This window comes from Trachinotus anak, unplaced genomic scaffold (genome assembly GCF_046630095.1).
Source record: "Trachinotus anak isolate AG129_WGS33_773 ecotype Australia unplaced genomic scaffold, CSIRO_AGI_Tana_v1 ptg000004l, whole genome shotgun sequence".
NCBI classification, from domain to species: domain Eukaryota; kingdom Metazoa; phylum Chordata; class Actinopteri; order Carangiformes; family Carangidae; genus Trachinotus; species Trachinotus anak.
This window is the reverse complement of record NW_027273855.1, coordinates 13,890,715-13,911,321: the sequence shown is the minus strand read 5'-3', so window position 1 is coordinate 13,911,321 and position 20,607 is coordinate 13,890,715. Positions and strand designations below refer to the sequence as shown.

At 40.0% G+C, this 20,607-nt stretch overlaps 2 protein-coding genes across 4 annotated transcripts; one reads left to right on the top strand and one right to left on the bottom strand.

Annotated features, from left to right (window-relative positions):
- Nucleotides 1-1,619: 1,619 nt before the first annotated feature.
- Nucleotides 1,620-7,333, top strand: LOC139620526 (myosin light polypeptide 6). 2 transcript variants are annotated; one of them, XM_071476181.1, is made up of 7 exons: nucleotides 1,620-1,750; nucleotides 2,169-2,196; nucleotides 4,590-4,733; nucleotides 4,867-5,040; nucleotides 5,375-5,452; nucleotides 5,914-5,948; nucleotides 7,073-7,333. In XM_071476181.1, exons 1-6 carry the CDS (start codon nucleotides 1,748-1,750, stop codon nucleotides 5,940-5,942), a joined length of 456 nt encoding a protein of 151 aa, XP_071332282.1. In that variant the 5' UTR covers nucleotides 1,620-1,747; the 3' UTR covers nucleotides 5,943-5,948; nucleotides 7,073-7,333. The 2 variants fall into 2 exon arrangements, with proteins under 2 accessions (XP_071332282.1, XP_071332283.1); XM_071476182.1 differs by lacking the exon at nucleotides 5,914-5,948.
- A 2,156-nt stretch (nucleotides 7,334-9,489) lies between these two features.
- On the bottom strand, nucleotides 9,490-20,369 carry c1ql4a (complement component 1, q subcomponent-like 4). Of its 2 annotated transcripts, XM_071476180.1 has the most exons (4): nucleotides 20,001-20,369; nucleotides 19,260-19,683; nucleotides 18,264-19,025; nucleotides 9,490-10,923 (listed from the first exon to the last, which is right to left on the bottom strand). In XM_071476180.1, the coding sequence occupies exons 3-4, from the start codon at nucleotides 18,807-18,809 to the stop codon at nucleotides 10,744-10,746; spliced, it is 726 nt and encodes a 241-aa protein (XP_071332281.1). In that variant the 5' UTR covers nucleotides 18,810-19,025; nucleotides 19,260-19,683; nucleotides 20,001-20,369; the 3' UTR covers nucleotides 9,490-10,743. The 2 variants fall into 2 exon arrangements, with proteins under 2 accessions (XP_071332281.1, XP_071332280.1); XM_071476179.1 differs by having other exon boundaries at nucleotides 18,264-19,683.
- Nucleotides 20,370-20,607: the final 238 nt, after the last annotated feature.

The following is a 20,607-nucleotide window of genomic DNA, read 5'->3' as shown; positions in this document are numbered from 1 at the left end:
TGTATTTTATACATTTTAGGATATATAAAACACTCTGCTGGGAATAACAACTTGTGATTTAGTTTTTCCACAAAAATCTCAGTACACTTGAAAATCTGAATACAAATTGTTAGATTACCTTACACAATCACAAATTCAGTCTACACAGTTACACTTACAGACATGTTCAAATAAATGTATTGCTATAAAAAAAAATACCCCCAAATTTTTAGTGTCAAACTCTGCATATACACCATTCTGCATAATGAAGGTCATAAAGCCAAGAAAAAGCTTGGTTTTTTAATTCCTTCATTTATGTAAGTGCAGCCTAGACAGCTAAATTACATTTAGGTCTTCTTGCCTTTTATCTGCTTCAATTAAATTTGGATTGATACACTAAAGTCTTTAGATTTCTGGGTGTGTGGTTTGTTGCAAAATTTAAAATGGAAGGAACATATTCATAAAAAGTCTATGTGCATTTACTGCATGTGATTCAGCAGAAAAAGGCTCAGTAAAGAAGTTAGAAGTTGTGCAAGCTCAAGCTTTGAGACCTTGTTGTGGTGCTGCTCCTGTGTCCACTCTTCAGCTTAAGGTTTGGAAATATTGCAGCCTTGGTTGAATTAAACATTTGTCCCGGTTTATACTAATGGGTCCAAGGATTCTATACAGGAACCACAGGTTTTAGTTTTAGTTTTAGTTTTTAGTGTACCAGCCTTACAAGTTTGTGTTAAAAGAACATTAGATAATTTGTTCATATACGCATTAAAATGATGACGATTGCAGCAGCATTACCGTGGATAGAAGTGGTCCAGATTTCTGTCCTGTATTAATGTCATTACAGTCATTTACATGTCACAGAAGGCAAGATATGGTTACTGAGATATATATATATAAAACTCTTTACAGATTTAAACATAATAACATTTTGATAACATTTATGTAGATTCCAGCGCATAGAGGGATAAAGGGCAATGAAACTGTGGATGCTTTAGAAAAACAGGCTCACGAAACGTGGAGATCATGGACATTTAACTCATTTAATCTGAAGCAAAAGGAATGATCAAGAGGAACACATTTATGCAGTACAGCGAGAAGTGGGCACTGTGAGGACAGCTAAAAGGAGCAGGATCACAAGTTAACAAGGCTGTGGATACAACATAAAACACTGCATTTAACAAACCTACATCCCTCAGTCTGGATTATGTGAGTGGTGTCAAATAGGGAAATCAGGCTTTGAGAGGAAGAACTGAATTCAAAATGTGTTTGCTATCAGGTTAATCAAGAGAATTTAGTTCGGTGTCAGTGACACATAGGGTTGTTATTTTGGTGTTTGGTAAGGGGATCGGTAGCTCTGGTCGACACTCCAACATTAAGAGTGGCGCCGGTCCACTTTTACGCTGGTTGTGCCCCACCATGAAAACGGAAAGGAAGAAGAAGAAGAAGAGGAAGAAGGCGGCCTCTAAAAAGGGCGTTACAGCATTTTTCCCCACCCGAGGTGGGCTAAGACCCGCCCTAACCCTGTCTCTGATTGGCTTGCCGCTTTACATTACCTCAACCATAACCAATCATTACTCTTCATGCCGAAACCTAACCGAGTACTAGCCAAAAAGAGGCACGACAGGGGTGGGTCCTCGCCTACTTGGGGTGGGAAAACATAAAGGATAAAAAGGCCTATAAGGGCTTCAGGTCTTCTCACCCTTCCCTGCTGTGAGAGCCGTCACATTCTTCGGTTTGCCGACATATCGGACACACCTCAGCCATCACAGCCATGGTGGGTTTTTCGTTCCCTTAGATGTTACTAGATTTATTTTTTTTTTTTTATCGCCGTTCTTGTGTAATTAGCATTGGGTGTCATTGTTACAATAAAATTGTTTAGTTTTTCAAAGCTGTTAAGTTGAGTTTGAATATCTGCATTGGCTCGCTGGTCGCTAGCGGAAGTGCAACTTTTGAGAAGCTAACGTTAGCTTGCACGGAAGATTAAACTTAACAGTCACACGACGAGCTAACTAATGTCGCCGAAGTGCCTACGTGTGCATTAATCGTCGCTAAATGTTTTATTGTTAGGGGATATCTGGTTTCAGTAAATCTAACTAACTGAAAATACGTTCAGTAGCGTTTGAAGTTAACCCGAGCTAGCTTTGCACCATAAAAGGAACAATTTTCATGTAGCCTAATTTCTCTTTGAACAGTCTGACTTCTCGGAAGATCAAATCCTTGGTGAGTTTTGAATTTGTGTTTTGACATTTCCAAATCCCGCTTGTTTTGCATGCTTTCATTCTTGCTTGGTTCAGATGATACTTTGCCCCGTATCTCCACGATCATCCTGCTCTATACCCGCCTGTCAGTTGTGGTTAGGCGAGGCTTTCCTTCTTTATTTCCGTACTGTTTCATCACTTTCCACTTGCAACTGCTTGTCCTTTCCAGATTGAATTTAACCTGGATCAGATTCATGGTAAGTCAGTGAAAAGGGATCGCCTTAGTGCAAAAAAAAATGGTGCTTATCTCGGAGTGTTTAGGATGTGATCTGCATGTTGGATTTGGGTAAACTAAATTTGTTTTAAATGTGATTAAGAGTTGCTTTGCACTGCTGTTTGGTACGTCAAAATCTGTCATATTTTGCATATAACGTTATAATCCTTACCAGCTTTGACCGTGTGTTGCAGTGTTTTGTATGTGATCAGTCATGCCTTAAAAGTACTTCTAAAGCCAAACATTACCAAACCTCATATCTGTTCTCATAAGTCTTGTTCTGTTAGATTGTAGTCATCGCTGGTTGTCAGTTTGCTTTAAACTTTGCCTGTTATCTTTCAAGCAGCTCATCTCCACAAGTGTGCCCTTTTTTGGTGCTGTATACACTGGTGGATAGTTTTTGTCCTAGGGCTGGTTTGTTTAATCACGTTGACATAATAGGCTATACTCTCACTCTCCTCCTACTTTCCTCCACTCCTCTAATACCAAATATGGTGTTGGGAAAAGTCCTCACATGCCAGAAGGGAAGAGTCACATTCCTCAGAACAGGAAAAACTCCACAACAGTGCCTGAGCTTTTTTTTGGGCAATAGCTTGTCCCATAACATTAGAATCAGCCTGACAGGATATTGTTATATAAGTCCATGTCTCCCTGATTGCTAGATCTGAGCAAGGCTTTTTGTTTTGGTTGTTTTAAATTCCACTATAAAGCCTGATGTTAGATCAAAGCTACAAGAATCAACTTTGTGATAAACAACAAAACATCAAAGCATCATCCTTACAGTTGATTAAGCCTAGATAACTCAATTTAAACAACAGCTAAAATACTCAATACTTGTGAATGCTTTAAAAGGCTCAGGTAGGTCACAGTCTTATTGGCTATTCAACAGTGCTGATAAATATTGTTAAAGTGAAGTTGGCAAACTGTAGCAGTGTCAAATGAAGGTTTTTAAAACTTTGGAAAGAAAGTGTTGCAAGCCACTGCAAGACTGTTCTGCCAGGTAGACTTGTGCTGAATCTATTATAAACTTTTAAAAACACAATAAATTTAATAAATATCTGACACATCGACTTTTTGTGTGCAGCATAAAATAGGTGGCATGTTATTAGACATTAAGAACACGGGCAACTTGAATACTTAGAACATGGGTGTCAATTATATACTCCTTACGGTAATCTAAGAGTTTAGAAGTGTTAACAGTAATTATTCTGACCGCTTATTGCTTACTTCACTGAAATGAAGCTTCTATTTGAAGGTTTTATCTGTAGTTGATATTAATATAATGTAAATCAGTTGAGCCCTTGAAACAATTTTCCTTACTTTTACCCTTAATCTTTAGAGCTTTAAACATTTTTCCAGACATACTGTATCCACATCTTTTTGGTTCCAGTGCTTTAATTTAGCCACAATATACATATTTAGTCACTTTTTTTTTTTTTTTTTTACATTTTTCTCTGTTATTTAAACTATTAGACATATTTGAAAATGTAATCTATAAGCATTTGCATGTTCAAACTACAGTGTGTGTAGAATTAAAATTGTTTCACCTTTTTTGATGTGTTGTGAAAAAGTCACCCTGACCAGATGACTAACATGATTATTGCTAAATTGAGGAAGTTAGATGAGTGTTTGCAATGTCAACAAGCAGAGTATGGAGAGCCAGTGTGTTTTTAGTGGTTGCACCACACTCTGCCTTGAAGATGGAAATGAAGATAATATACTAATGAGATATGAATACATGAATATTATTTTTAATTTAAACTTCAGCTTGAAACTTAAAGTGTTTTGCATTTAACAAAGCATGACCATGCCATATGAATTTGGGGTTTCCCATAGAGATCTAGAGTGGCATAGGAAACCTAGGCGCACTTGTCAGTGCAGCACTTTTTGCCCTGCTTCTCCTGTTTAATTGTAGACTTACAAGTAGAAAACCAGACCATTAATAAGCTTAGTCTGTGCTTTCTCTATTCTGCTAGTTCTCATTTTTTCTGTCTGTCTGGCTTCTCTGTTTTCACCCATTTCCAGTTTACTTGGTATCTCTATCATTCCTCCATACATTGCTTGTTTGTTTGCTTCTCTCTCAATTTCCACAATAATTCATTTCCCTGCTCTAATTTGTCTTGTGTCTCTGTATCCTGCAGAGTTTAAGGAAGCATTCCTGCTGTTCGATAAGACAGGAGATGGGAAGATCAGCTTCAGCCAGTGTGGGGACGTCATGCGGGCCCTGGGACAGAACCCAGTCAACGCTGAGGTGCTCAAGGTCCTGGGCAACCCCAAGGCCGAGGGTGAGTGTAAAAAAACTTCACTTACTGGGAGTTGTGTATCGTAAATGTAAATCATTGGGACAGGAAACAGTCTGTGGAGGTTCAGAGGCTGAGAATTGCCTGAATTATTCTTGTTTTTTGTTTTTTTTTGCAGAGATGAACAGCAAGATGCTAGACTTTGAGCAGTTCCTGCCCATGTTCCAGGCCATCGCTAAGAATAAAGATCAGGGGTCCATGGAGGATTTTGTGGAGGGACTGCGTGTCTTTGACAAGGAGGGCAACGGCACAGTAATGGGAGCAGAGCTACGTCACGTCCTCACCACACTAGGCAAGTTCCATTTTTATTTACATACCTTTAAATAGATAGCTGGCACTTTTTATTCCAGGGAAAATACTGCATTTTTCAGAATGGAAAGCTCAGTGCAAATACATTTCACTGAAAACTGAGTGTACATAACATCAGAAGTAAATGGAATGCATTTTTGAAAATTTTGCATTAAGAATCATCTAGTGTGTAAATTTATTACTGGTAATATTAGTATTATTTTAGACTAAGACTTTTAAAGACAAAAGATTTGTCATTACATTTAAAAAATAAATAAATAAAAAATTTGAAATTCACTTATGTAGTATGAATAAACAATTTTATGCTCCATTTTCAGGTGAGAAAATGACAGAGGAGGAGGTTGAGACACTCTTGGCGGGACATGAAGATGCAAATGGCTGCATTAATTATGAAGGTGAGAACTAAAGAAAGAAACAGGAACATCGTCACACACCATCAGCATAATTATAGCTGGTATTGGATACCTCCTATAATTACGCTGATGGTGTGTGAAGATGCCACTGCTATACATTTGCCTACTAATCAATGTAACCGTCATTCCCAGTCTTGGCCATGGAATAACGGAACCTCAGTCATGTATTACACTGTGTGTGCTTTGTTGACCTGAAATATTGTGTAATTGTTTGTGTAAATACAAATATTCAGTTTTCAGTAAATCCTAGTTTTTAAAGGCAATCATTGGAAGCACTTTATGTACTAAACAGGTTGTCTCAATGTTTGATTAAGTCTCATGGTGTCTGTTCATGTTAGCAGTTACTGTCTAATATATGTTCTTAACACTTATGGCTAATTGCTCTGAGAGGACCTGCATAAATGTCAACGGCTGACAGTGTGTTAACTGTTCTTCCTCCACAGCATTTGTTCGCCACATCATGTCAGGCTGAGGGCCGGTACGGGCATTGGGTATACCATGAGATGGCACCTCCAGGCTTTCCTGCTTATTATTATTATTATTATTATTATTATTATTATTATTATTATTATTATTATTATTATTGTATTTATTTTTTTTATTGTTAAATAACCCCCACTCCAAAATCGGGCCATCCTAACACTAATCAGCTGTAGTTTTGTACTTGATATTGGCAAACAGGAATAAGGTGCTGTTGCAAAGTAGATTTTGACCCATAGGTGCCTGTGGGAAAGCCTGGTGGTCCCACTCAGTAGTCCTGAGGCTTTGACCCATGTGTAGCCTCCTGCTGTTCTGTCTCTCTCTCCTGCAGCCCTCTGTCTTGGCCCCTGGCTGCAGCATGCCCCTCTGCATGTGTCTGAGACTCCCCTCATAAGGGGAGATGGTGGACACACAGAGAAGAGACTGGTCTCATTCAGGGAAAGCCTGGTGGCCGCTGTCGAGTCATTTGAGCCGATTGGTGTGGTGGCCATGAGACGGCTCTTCTAATCTCATTTGCATGCCATCGGTGCTATTAAAATAAGCCTTTTCTTCTGCTGGTTTCAGAGGCGCTGCTCTTTTCATAGACACTGAATTGAATGTATCAGTTCATTACACTGCAGACATGTTTTACATTCAAGCCACCAGCTTTGGGAGAGTGGACCAGTCCCTTTTTCTACTAACCAGAGAATTGCAAGGAGTTGCTCTTGTGCTGATTGTTTTCTCCTCTGTACTGATGGAAGCTGAATTTGTAGCTGGCCATTCTGACTCAACTGTAGCTCCCTTGATCTTCTCCCCTTTTCTATGCTTCTCAACTAGAGGAAAGCATACGGCGAGGATGGCTTCTCTAACCAGCTCTTCTTGGATCATAGACATGGCCTAATTCTTTGACTGAAAAGGAGATAGAGATGATTACCTCACCTCTTTCTCTTAGTACCCAGTTCAACCCTTCTTTCCTCTGGGTGAGCAGAATATGGGGACCTGCCTCCAAATGCAGCATTTCCCACCCAGGCTCACCAAACCTTGATGGGGAGGGAGCCTTGGTTCCACATGCTGTAGTTGGAATAGGTCTCTGTCATGATTTCAACCATAAAACTCACGTTTGTCTCTTTCTCATGTTTACAGAACTGGTCAGGATGGTGATGAGCGGGTGAAGACGAAGAGCGTCCCTTTTTTTTTTTTTTTCTTTTTTTTTTTTTTACCCTGTCATGTGTACCCTCTTTTTGCAGTTAGCTTCAACAGACCCCCAAAGTCATTCCCATGGATTAGTTTTCCACATTTAATTTAAGAAGTGCCTTTACATTCCCGACTAAGACCACAATTGATCCTGGCTATTGCTGCCAGTTATGTTGCTACATTTAAATAAATGTTTTTCCTGAAAACTTATCTTTGTTCTTTTGAGTGGATTTATTTGATTCAATAGCATAAGGCTTATGTTTTGTTACTGCCTTGTCTTGATAGATTCTGTACATTGCATTGACACTTTTTTTTTGACTCTTTTTGCTGTTTTTTCCATTTGACACAAGAGGGCAGTGTTGCTGTTTGAATCTGCTATGTTTAAAAAGTCCCTTTGTCAAAATACTGTAAAATACAAAAGGAGTATCTTGCTCCATTTGCTTTCATGAGCCAAATGAAGAATTTAAAGTAAACCATGAGTGTAGAATCAGCTGCTCAAGTCAATTCTACCATTTTTGCTTTTAAAGTTTCATTCCTCCTGTTGATTGCGAACATTTATAATATGAGAATTTTATCCTAAAAAAAGAGTTTATAATTTTTGTGGCCACACTGTAAATTTCCAGACATAATTTGGTGATGAAGCACTAGGTTATGAGCCATAGTAGGCTGTTTGGTGACTTCCTGACCTTTTGTTCAATTTCCTCACAAGCAGCCACAACTATTTCCCCCTCATTAGGCACCACAGCTATCAGCGTGTGGAGTTTATGTGTGTGGGGTAAGGTTCAGGAGGGTGTCATAGTCCAGTGCCGAATAGCTTGTCTTCTAATTACTCTATGTGTGTGCGGGCGCGTGTATGTGTGTGGTCGATGGAAGTCAAAGCTATTGATTATTTTAATCCTCCTATTTGTGAGTCTGTGATCCACATGGCTCTGCGTTCGACAGGGGAATCGCTAATGGGCCTCAGCGCAGCCTGTCTCAGACCTCTCCCCATCCAATTAACTTTCAACTGGAATCTGCCAGGAGAGGGGGCCGGGGGCTGGGCCCAGGCATGGCACGGCTACATCCCACTTTCTCAGCTCAGGAGCAACAGATTCACCAAATCCTTTAAGTCTAGAATGCCATCGGCTCTCTGCTCTAATTAGATGTTTTCCTTTTTGCCAGTAATGTACGAGGTGTTCAAGATGCATTCTCTTTAACATGAGGATGATGGCTTTCTCTACCTGGTTTAGGATTTTTTTTTTTTTTTACGGCCCCTTGAATAAATTGATGAAATTAACTGTGTAGCAAACTATATAATAATTCAATATACATAGTGCTTATCTCATTCATTTCATCTCAGGCTTAACAAAGTCTAATTTATCGATCATTCATAAACCTAAACCTGTTAATATCACACAAATATTCCCTTCAAACAAAGAGCTGTCTACTCCATCTAATGGTGAACTAATTAAATAGCAAACAGCCTTGAATTCCAATTACCTTTCTTTTTAAATGATTAAAATGAAATACCACATCAGATGATTCTGATAATTATAGACGAATAAACAGAATAATAGGTTCGATTTAGAGCCGAGACATTTAGTCAATCAGTTGATAGAAAGTTTAATCTGCAACTATTTTGATCGTTTAAGTCTGCTGCTGGTTGTTTTATATAATGGACTGAATATCTTGGGGTTTTGGACTGTTGGTTGGACAAAAAACCTGATGATGTTACCTTTGGGTCTGGGATGTTTTGATTGATGTTTTACTTTTTTCTGACATTTCATAGACCCACGATTAGTGAATTAATTGAGAATATAATCCTTACACCAACTGATTATGAAAATGATTGTTGGAGTAAGCAGATTTTGGAGGTGATCAAATTGGAGATTTTGGTTATTTCCCATAGCACCTAAAACATACTGTATGCTTCACTGTAGGAATATGAATAAATTGAGAGAAATGTACCAATATTTCAGAAAAAAGTGTATCACTTCCCCGGATGTATTTCTTGTTATTGGTGTGCTTTCCAATAAATAATCTTGGTTCACAACCCTGATAGACAATAGCAAGCCTTATTGAACACTGAACCAGTTTGGTTTGTTTGTACAATTGATTACTATATTGTTACATTTAAAATGTATACATTGGCTGGATTTTGTAGATCCTGGGTGTATTATAAGCGGAGATCAATATAGTCGTATTAATGTTTGTGTCTTAGACAGTGTCTTAAGACATATTGGAAATCCATCTTGTAGCAGGCAGTGGCTGTGGCCAGCCACTGTTACTTCGATCTCAGCTGTAAGTCCACGTAGCTATGTCATATATCCAATTCTCCACTGTCAGTCCAAGTGGTCACTCCAAATAAAACTGAACAAGGGTCTGTGTGTGTTTATGACTGTTGAAATTACACGCCTTTATTCAGCCCCAACTTCCACCATGCCAAAACAACATGTAAGAACACAGACAAGGTAGGTATAGATATTTTAATAGCAATATTATCTATTCAACCTATTCAACATACCAGATAGCCCATCCCAAGATTACTGTTTATACATATGATGCTACTTGGACAGGGTCTCTCAAAAATAAAGTACTAAGTAGTTATGGCAGTGTAATTACAGCAACATATCTGTAACGTATTGTACAACATTTAATGTAAGTAAAACACTGCATTTGTCACTTTTTCACTGCCCCTGTAACTCATAGTATCCATATATCCGCTCATACCTACTGACATACCCACCCACCCACCCACACACACACACACACACACACACACACAATATTATAAATAATGCACTTGGCAATTAAAACTGTCACACACAAGTGCCATCCATGAAATGTGTCCTGATTTGTTGACTTGTAATATTAATATGTTTTGTTTTATCTTACCATGTGACATCCTGTGTCACGATGGGAACAAAGGAAGGTCAAACATCTGTGTTTATTCAGATTGCCTTATTTTAATTAGTACTCTCCCATTACATCAAAACAGGGATTCAATTAATTTCAACTGGTGCAATTTCCTTTGAAGCACAGGAGGGGAAAATATTTTTTAAAGATGAGTTGCAAAATGTAGGCAGGCCATTCAATCAGAGGTCATTAAAATGGAGAGCAGAGATGTATAAATGAAATACTGCTTAGGTAAAGACAGTGCATTTGTCAGCTTTGTCGTCTTAATTAATGGCACCTTCAACACCATTATTGCATTAAAAACAATCAGACTGATGGTGTTTCTTATATTCTAGTTATCACAATGTCAGTTAATATGGAACACATCATAATATTTTAGATATTTCAGAGCCACAATGTGCAATTCTTATGTGCACTTATACTGTATATATTCTGAAATTCATGTTTGCACACAATGGGCGCCAATAAATGCAGTTGCTCATGATGATTGGCCCAGTATCACACAATTCAACTCAATTCCACTTATCTCAGATTTTCACTGGAGCCACACTTCTGTAGTCTGTTCTAATCTTGGGATGTCTGTGTATGTGCACGTATGTGTGTGTGTGTGTGTGTTTTTGTGTGTGTATTAATTTGCATACATACATGTCTGTGTATGTGTGAATATGTCTTTGTGTATGTGGTGTTTTTCTAACCACACCTCTCCCTGTGAGTAAGGATTAGATTCAGTCTGGGTAGATGAGGAAGCCGGAGAAGGTGCTGTACTTGTTTGTGTTCCCTCCGTGGACCTTCCCTCCGTCCAGCTGCACACACACCTCATCGCCCACGTCCAAATGCAGGATCACACTGTTGGAGGCGTAGTCGTAATTCTGATCAGCGTCCTGAGCGATGGCGCTGGCTCTCACCTGTCACCCACAGAGGACGTACGCATTGACAATTAGAACATGGACGAAACTGAACAAACACTTGCAAATGTCACCGCCACTTGCTCTGCTGCTCTTTTAAACTAAAACTAACATGTCTCACTCTGTTTCTTTGCTTTTTTTTTTCAGGCTGGGTCATGATTAATTATTAACAGCCATCAACTGAGACACTCATGAGTATGACATCACCTACACATTGATGGTGGATAAGCGGATGGATGGGACTATGACCTGTGACCCCAGAGGTGGACTGAAAACACAGCCACTCTGCCTCTTATTGATCAGATGTGACTGGGGCTCAGGGTAAAGGACCAGAGGATGGAGATCTGATTGGGATGTGGAGATAAGCGGGCTCACTGGGGACAACAAGTTGTCTATGGGGAAACTAGCTAAGCTGAGAAAGCGCATCGCTATCTACACCAGCTATTGACCTGTTGCTTATGTTCCTGGGCCAGCTCAATATGCATGATATTGAGTGGCTATGCCTAAGCCAGAGAGATTCACATTTGCATGCTGTGTGTGAGTACGGTCTTATTGACCTAACAGCAGTGGATCTTTACTTGTTTGTTAACACATTTAATTGGGTTTACTCATTGTGGACATTTAAATACACATGCCTAGATTGAGTTAAAGTCGTAAAGGAAACGGGATTTATCCATTTATTTTTTTGTCCATTCCACTTTTTATCTTCATAAGCAACTTACCAAGCATAATGTTTTTAAACTGGTATGTACATGTAAGGGGCTTATTGTAAATACCATGTATATACAAACATGGAAAAATATCCACAAGGCTGTTCATGTACAGTATGATTACACCTAAATGGTGGAGCTTTTCTGCTGTGTGACCCTTTGAAACTACTTTAAGTGTCTAAAATGTTTTTGACAAATGTAAAAGGGACAATCATGCTCTATAGCATTCCTAAAAACCTCCATTGTAGGATGTATCAATAATTCTGGTGTAGCAGCTTCAATCATCAGACATATGTCAGCCATCAGTGGCCTTGTGTCTGGCTCAGTGTCCATCTACGGAGGGAGCACTCAATCTTTGTCAGCAGCCAGACAAGCCACGCACATCTCTATGACAGCCACAGAATATGATCTGCAACTCAACTACCATCATGTCATTCCCATCACTGGGGCTCCTTTCTCCCCAACGAGCATGCATCAATTTGAAAACAGTCAATCGCTGAACAACAGAGCCTAAATTACTGTAACTAAAAAAAAAAAAAAGTTTTTTTCCGCCTGCACCCATACATTACGCCCTCGTCTGAGCATATTGTTCACCATCTATCAGCCCTGGAGTTGTGCTCTATTACCTGGACACTATCTGTAGATCTCCTTAAATGAGATTCAGGTCATGGATGCTGCATCCAACATAGAGCATGCTGGCGACCAGTGGTTAAGTATGTCCCTGTCCACTCTAAACCAGATTGATTAAGGGGGCAGAGAAGTCGATCTCCTGGGGCTTCACAGCTCAGCAACCACACAGTAAAACCAACCACAGCAACAGTTTCACTACTACAACAGTCTGGTTTCATTAGATTTCAGATTCTCTGATCCACAGGGGTGTTTTTAAATTTAGATAACCGAGAGCACTTATGGATAAACCGTCAAACTTCTTACTGCGCACATATTCAGCTTTTCTAATTTTAATGTAGGTTAAGTGTGCACTCTAGGCTGTATTATTTTGGACAAGTTAAAGAGTTAAAATAAACATTGACTCAGTGGGGAAACAAGTGAAGGAAGCGAAAGTTTAACACAGCAATATCTGTTCCTCAGTCTGTCTGAGTGAAAGACGTGTCTACACAGACAACCAGAAACCTGTCACCTTTAGAATTATGAATATTATTCATTTATATAGTGTAAGGTTTTGTAATGTATATATTGCATTCAGCTTTTTCATGCTGTTTAATTTCTAGGCCTATAATTTCTTATTTTATTCTTTCAAAGTAATTTCATTAATAGAATTTTGCTTCATTTCCTCTTAGCCCGTCTTTGCTGCTGTAACATGTGAATTTGCCTCCAGAGACCAATAAAGTCTAATCTTATCTTAAAGGAAGCTGGACAACAAGTCTAGTCTGTATGTTTCATGTAAACATCATGCCCTGAATATGATTTAAACCACTATGAGACACGAGTTTATCTGGTGTGCATATTCACATATTCACTGCAACCCTGCCCCCTAGTAATTATGTTTATATACTAACAATTTGCTATAAGAAATATGTTTTTTAAAAAACATTTTGTTTATGAGCGAAGTTAAATGATGTTGAATGAAACTGAAACATCTTGAATTTATTTGGCTTTGAAAAGATCAAAGCCCTGAGGGGTCCTGAAGTAAATCTGGCCTAGAGCACAGAAGTGGAAAACAGTCTTCTGTGTTGACACCATACAGTATATTACATTGCCCTGTGGTTAATAAGTTGACTGATAAACAAGCTTACTAAATTATTTGCTCTCCTCATAAAACCATGATGCAGAGGGCGAGATAAAAAAAAAAAATACTCCAGTGTAATCTGACATCCTTTCATTTATTTGTTTATGTTATGTGAGAAAACAATATTCTGTGGGAACAGTCTATAGGCGGTGGTGCCTAAACAGAATATGATTGGTTATCAGTACATAAGTGTGAACATTTATAGCATTTATTATATGTGTATTTAGTATTTAGGGTAAAAAAAATATCATAACATAACTAATTATTTATTTATTTAAAAAAAAAAAAAAAAAAAAAACCTTTGTGGACCCTTGTGTGAGCTTTCCAATTTGGTATAACTAAACACTCAACATAATCTACCCTTTCTTTGGCCCTCATAAGACCATTTCTCAAATAACAACAACAATCTATTGTCATCTGTAAAGGTTATATTGTTGTTCTACTTGACACGTGTAGTGACAGCCAATATCACATTTGCATCTTTGGCTGCTTCTGACAGTGATGCCGTTGTTGTGACTTCCTATTGACATCAGGCATATGTCATCCTGCTCATTATTTTGGTCAAACAGTGTAACAGAGGGAGAAGTAGGGAGATCTTTCCCTCCCTTAGGCTTTCTCAGATTTTCATGACTTCATGCATGGAGGTGGGGTCTAATTCCATGCAACAGAGTAATATTCATCGCTCAGCGTAGAGATAATTTTGCCAATATATGGTATATGAATTGGTACTTCAGCTGATGTTCCTGTGCGTGAAGGAATAATGCAAGCCATCCATTAATGTAGACACCAGACAGCAAGGCATGATAGAGCCGTGGTGGGATTAGGACGGGAAGCCGACAGAGGAGACGGATACGGCTGGAGGACACAGACTGATCCATGTGAACTAGGCAGCACGCTGCGCTGATCCTGGAGCTGGAAGGGTTGTGAGCCGTGAGGCAGGGGCCCCCAGGGCTTGCCTGTGGCTTTCTCTGTCTCCGCCTAGCCCTTTCATTATAGGGCCTCCAGTAAACACGTCTGAGAGCAGAGGGGGCCACAGGCAAGAGGGAAGGAGCAGGGGGGGTTGATGGTGGTGGTGTGGGGAGCAGCTGCAGTGTCATTTTTTATACAAGTGAAGCCGCACTGCAGACGACAGACAAGGATAGACAAAAAGAAGGGACAGGAAAAAAAAAAAAAAGGGGGGGGGCCAGAGAGTTGACGAAATGGGAAGGGGGTTGGGGGGGGACCTGAAGTAACAGACTGATCAAGCGAGGCTATTTTGTGAGGCCAGGGAGATGTAGGGGTATATGAAGTCTTGTTTTTATCTGTGGTGCCGTGCTCCACTGGTAATAAAACTGACAGGATTCATTCACTGTGATATACTGACCTCTTAGAGCGGAGACAATAGAAAAGTAGCTGTTAAACTTACCTAAGGGACTCCAGTACATGGCAGAAGGGTTGGGGACCATTGGGGTGGGGGTGGGGGTGAGGTTGTTGTGGTTGTGGAAATAGAATATTTATTGAGTAGGTTTTCCCTCTCCTCTGGGAGCCCAGGGATTACGTGGCGACAAGCCGTAGCAGAACCATACCTTAGATTGCTATTACCTGCCATTCAGTATTATGGCCTGTGGTCTGCAGCACAAAAATGGCCAAACCTGTGCACAGCATGGGTGAAACTGACTTATCTTAATTGGTGTGTTTCATCAGAGGTACATTATGGTGTTTCTCTTTTAGATTTCTTATGGACAAAAAAGACAACATTGGACTTGTACTCATAGAACCAGTTCTTTGCATATGACTGTTTCTTGTCTAATTATATTTCACCCGTAGCATATCTATAGCTCTGCACTGGGGGAAGTTATTGCAGGTACTGGTCATTACAGTGAGTGATGACATTTTATAGCTACTGTGAAATAACTTGACCTTTAATTGAGCTATTAAAAGAGTCTCTGATAGGTAAAAAAAAAAAAAAAAAAACAAGAGAGAGATTAAATGGGAGTTAAGCCAGTATCTATTTGTCTGAGTTGCACATTGTGTTAAGAATATTTAATATAGATATACAGTACAGTGATGCACTATGGGAATATAAATGAGTAGGTGAATAGCCCACATCCCAGTTAATGAGTGGAGAGGGAGAAGTTCTGTTGAGAAGGTGCGGATGACGTTTTACCACCCTTCACAGCATAAAGCATCTGAACATTAGCATAGACTGTTCTTATAACATTTGTGACTAAGGTGGAATATTAAGTGGCATGAAACCCATCTATCCCTGACAGTGAATTACGAATACAGTGATTAAACACATTCATAATGGCGGTGGCACCAACAGAAAGGGCATTCATGACTATTTGTTTTGAGCAAGGCTAAACCAATATTAAATCATTAAGTATCATAAGGATATAATATGGATCCATCATCATCCCAAACTGGGTAATCAAATTTGGCTTAGTGTGCCTTGTGTTTCCAAACTGTGCAAATTACACACAGCTGGGGCTGATCAGCTGAGCAAGAATAGGGCGAAAAGGTGTTGAGCTAACATTCACATCACACATTTGAATTGTACCACAAGTCAATTACCATCGCATTACACACATGGAAGCAACTGAAGTGTGACCCCCTTCAATCACAAATCCCCTGACTCTGAAGCCCTGTCATGCTGCAATGATTTGTGAAAGTTAGATTGAGGTGTGAGCAGGTAGGCTTTACAGAGTGGGGATTTAGTGAAAGTAATAGCTATTGGATCTATAGGAATCCCATGGAAGCCGTGCACATCCCAACACATCCTCCTGAGATCCTGGCATCGAATTATACCACTCTCTTGTCACATGGCACAAGTCACAGTCCAACAGCCAATGTAGTGTGTCAATTTAAATATCACTAGCAATGATACAGATGCCGTCATATATCAAATACTTCCAGAAGAAATCTATTGGTATATAGAGTTAATCATTTTACTGCGTTTAAACCGTCTCTAACGATCATGTGCATTTGCTGTATTGGTGCATAAACACAGTTTGTAAAACTGTTTTCTCTCTTTCTCTGCCTGGCCTTGATCACTTGTCAAGCCGAGACATCTTGAGTGGGTGTCCATTGGTCATCGTGGCTGATCTCATCCTGGCCTTCAGCACCAGCCTCCCAGATGCCTCGTCTACCAGCCCACTGTCTCCACACCTCCATTAAGTCATCTATCTTCCTCTGCTCCACCCCTGATCTTCCCATCAACTCACTTGTCTTGTTTTGCTCTCCCTTTCACTGTCTCCAAGCGGACATCTCAGCATGTCATGTCATGTTGAGTCTCTTGTGTTTCATTCATTCCTGCTGAATCTGTCTGAGCCCTCAATCTGTTAGACTGGCTGCCTAACAAACGCAAGGTTACAAATGACCTTATCTGTTAAGGTGTAAAAGTTACAACACAATCAGAAAGGCAAAGTGGCACATTTGTGGCTATGGCAAACCTTCTTCTTTTTTTTTTTGATAAAAAAAAACCCAGTGGGCAGACAAAATATCCAATAAAACTTCTACACCTACAGCAACGGTAAAACAGGCCATTTGATTCTATAGTCAGGAATGCAACCTGTCAAACATAGAGCCCGTTTAGTAAACCCTAGCCACTGACTGGCCTCAGGCAGAGTACCCGCTTGCCTCTGGGCTTCAATAACTCCAAACATGATCAGGCATTCTGCAGCAATTCATTTACACTCCATTTTCATCTACCCGCAGCTCTGTTCGGATAGATCCCTGTTAGGTGAGAGCTCTATTTAACACAACTGTTTAAGGAGGCTACCTGACGGGTGTCGGATGGACCTCGGTGAGGTTAAATAATTGAGTTGAGTGAAAAGATAATTAATGGAGAATCAATGAACAAGCCAGGGAGGGGTTGGGAGAGGAAAGTATAGCGGGTGTTCAGGGGATCTAATCTAAGATGTATAAATTATTTAGCAGTCTAAGATGACTTGAATGACAATATAGGACATTAGGTAGGCAGACTTAAACACATTCACCTTTATGGTCTCATGAATGTAATCTAATGAAGGATAATGATGAATGATTTTAAACATGTAGTTTTACATCTCACCAAATCAAGTCTAAATGAACAAGTCTAAATCAGCCTTATTTGAACCATACAGTATGTATGAGCCCACATTAACCTGTGTGTTTGAACAGTCACTGGCAGAGTAGAGAGTGAGGTCTGAGTATCGAGTATTTTCATGAAGTCCTTGATGAATGAATGAATGTGAAAAAGCAACTTGAAGAATGTTTCCTGAATTCGGAGTCCTCTGATGAAATTCTTGTGATTTATCCCACCTCTCCTCTCCTCTTCCCCCATCAGCCCCTCTGTCTTTAATTAGTGTCTGGGGAATGAGGGAGTGGATGAGTGGACTGTCAATTTTACATTCATTATTTATTTAGCTGAGGTGTAAACTGACTGGTCCACGCACTGACAGACATTTCTCCTGTGCTCTTTTGCACTTCTGTTTAGGCAATAATCAAGCTCTGTGTATGATACTTACTAATTAGACTGTTGCTTTTGGCGGCGGCTGCATTCTGCCACTTGTCATTTAGCCACAGTACATGTGGGAATGCAAATATCTCTAGCTACAATTTCAGACTGTATAGCATGAATTCCCCTTAATGAGGATAAAGATTGCTGTTTCATTCTTTGGCTGTCATGTTGCCACCTGCCAAGTGGACTGTGCTCAGAATCTGAAGAGCTCAATGTTGCAGAGGTGAATGTGAGTCAAAGGTAACATAGGATGGTCAACAGTGAAAAAAAATCTTTCATGATCATGTGTGGGCATACATGTTTGCACATATGCGTACGCACTGCCATGAATGCACATAGTCTCTCACACACACACACACACACACACACACACACACACACACACACACACAGTTTTACTGACCTGTCCATTCTTCTTCAGATCTGCCCACATGCTGGTCCCGTCACCACCTTTCATTAGAACATGGTAGGTGAAGAAGTAGATGCCAGGCAAAGGGCAGGTGAACTTGCCAGTGGTGGGCTCATAGTAGTTACCTACATTCGTCACCACATCATCAAACTTCAGTACTTCATTCCCCTCGTGCTGCTTGCGTAGCCCTGCGTAAAAGGCAATTTTGGGAGTGTAGAGCGAAGGAGAATAGCCACCAGGACCTGGACCTGGGGGCCCCTGTGGCCCTGGTTTGCCAGGCTCTCCAGGGGGTCCACGTGCTCCTGGAGGGCCAGGGTTCCCTGGAGGCCCACGAAGCCCAGACTTTATCTTCTTCCCAGAGTAATCCTGGGGTGGTGGAGACACAGCTGTCAGCTCCTGGCCTGGCTGAGAGGTGGTGTAGGCATCACATACCATCCGGCAGCTTCCAAGCATTTCATAGCGGCTCCCTGAATTTCCAGTGTTTCCCCCTTTGGTTGTGTGGACCAGCAGGGGAATGGCCACCAACAGTATTAGAACCATTGCCACACCTACAGCAGCACCAATGACACGTTTCCTGCGGCTGAGCCGCGAGGCGGCCAGCGTCAGGAAGTCCTCTTCCCCCTTGGCTGGAATAGTGCCGGCCAGGATGAAGCCTCTCAGAGAACAGTTTGGTATGAAAAGGTGAAGAAGGATGAAGAGTGGGCGGTAAGCAGTGTATCACTGGGCCAAGTATGAGAGAGACCGCAAAATGGCAGACTGTCAGGAAGGAAACAACCAGATGAGAGGATCCTAGAGAAATTATAAAGATGTCCAGAGGACTACGGTATAGATTTAAAAGCCTATATGGTAAAAAAAAATAAATAAAAAAAATAAACAGAAAATAAATTTACATACCACAGTGTTTAAGGAAATGAACACAAAAATCTGGATTCTTAGATTTGTGATGACCCACTACAAAAAACATTATTAATCTGATGAAGTCTGGTTCACCTTTTTTGACCTCTCCTGTCGTCCTCCAGTTCAACTGAATTTGCAGCATCAAGCAGAAACCATGACTGGCACTGCTAGGGTTTGTTGTGGAAGTGGAGCTTATTAAAAATGTGCTGAGATGAGAGCTGGTGCCAAATTCAGTTCATTGAGGAGGGGGTGGAGAAAATGTTTGTTTTGTTGGATCAAGAGATAATTGTTTATTTCAAAGAAAAATCTTCTTTCAAGCCCCCCCTACAAAGCACGGGATTTCACTTCATGTGGAGGTCTCACTTAATGCCATGACTATAAGTGACAAAAGTTCATCAATGATCTTTTCTGGGCAAAGTCATCTTATTTCCACCGTCCACATTAAAAAGGAAACCAGTCACACTTTGGTCAACCTGGGTGTGATTTTGATAGATTCCTCCTCAGGCTATATTTGGATCTGGAAATAATAACAAAAACATCAAAGACACTCAATAATTGATTTACTACTGTTATATACATAATTAAACTGTAATATAATTACATTGAATAATCAAAGAACGATCAAAACGAAATAAAACGATAAATACCAAAATAATATGTTTTTCAAATAAAGATGATAATAATGTTTTCTAGAAATAGGCAAAAATCTTTTTTTTTTTTTTTACATTATACATGTAGGCCTAAATTACATAAAAATGTATATATAACACTCCATGAAAACGTTTCAGGTTAAATTTAAAACAGCTAAAAGAAACAGACAAAGGAAAAACTCACCATCTGTTTCTCATGATGCAAAAACATTCTTGGAGGATAAAATTCTCTGGACATCAGTCCAGTCCGCGTCCCACCAAAAACGACTGAAGGACTTTGGACCGCTGGAGTGCCAAATGGAGAGCTGGAGAGCCGACGGGCGCGCAGGAGATGCCAGGAAAGTAACGAGAGTTTCTTAATCACCGCTTAATCCCCTCTTTTATTTCCAGGTAATTGGAGTTTAAAAGCCGCTAACTTCAGAGGAAATGAAGCCCAGGAAATTCCTGCAAGAACACTTTTCTGACGCCAATTCCAAATGAGGGACTCACCGCAAATCTGACGCTCATATCCAGTGTCTGTCCACTGTATAGCCTATCGCAGTGTTTGGTCCATGGGCAGTCAAGTCGACACCTGTTAGATCTCTCTCTCTCTCTCTCTCTCTCTCTCTCCCTCTCTCTCTCTCGCACCAGCATCATTAGTTTGCTCTTATTCATGAATATTGAACTCGATTTCCAACATATGTGAGAGCTAATATCCACAGCACATTTTCATGTTTATTTCATTAATTTATTTTTTTGGTGCTTGTTAGTTTCATGAGCCAGAATCAAATGGTAAATGAATTCAACTGTCA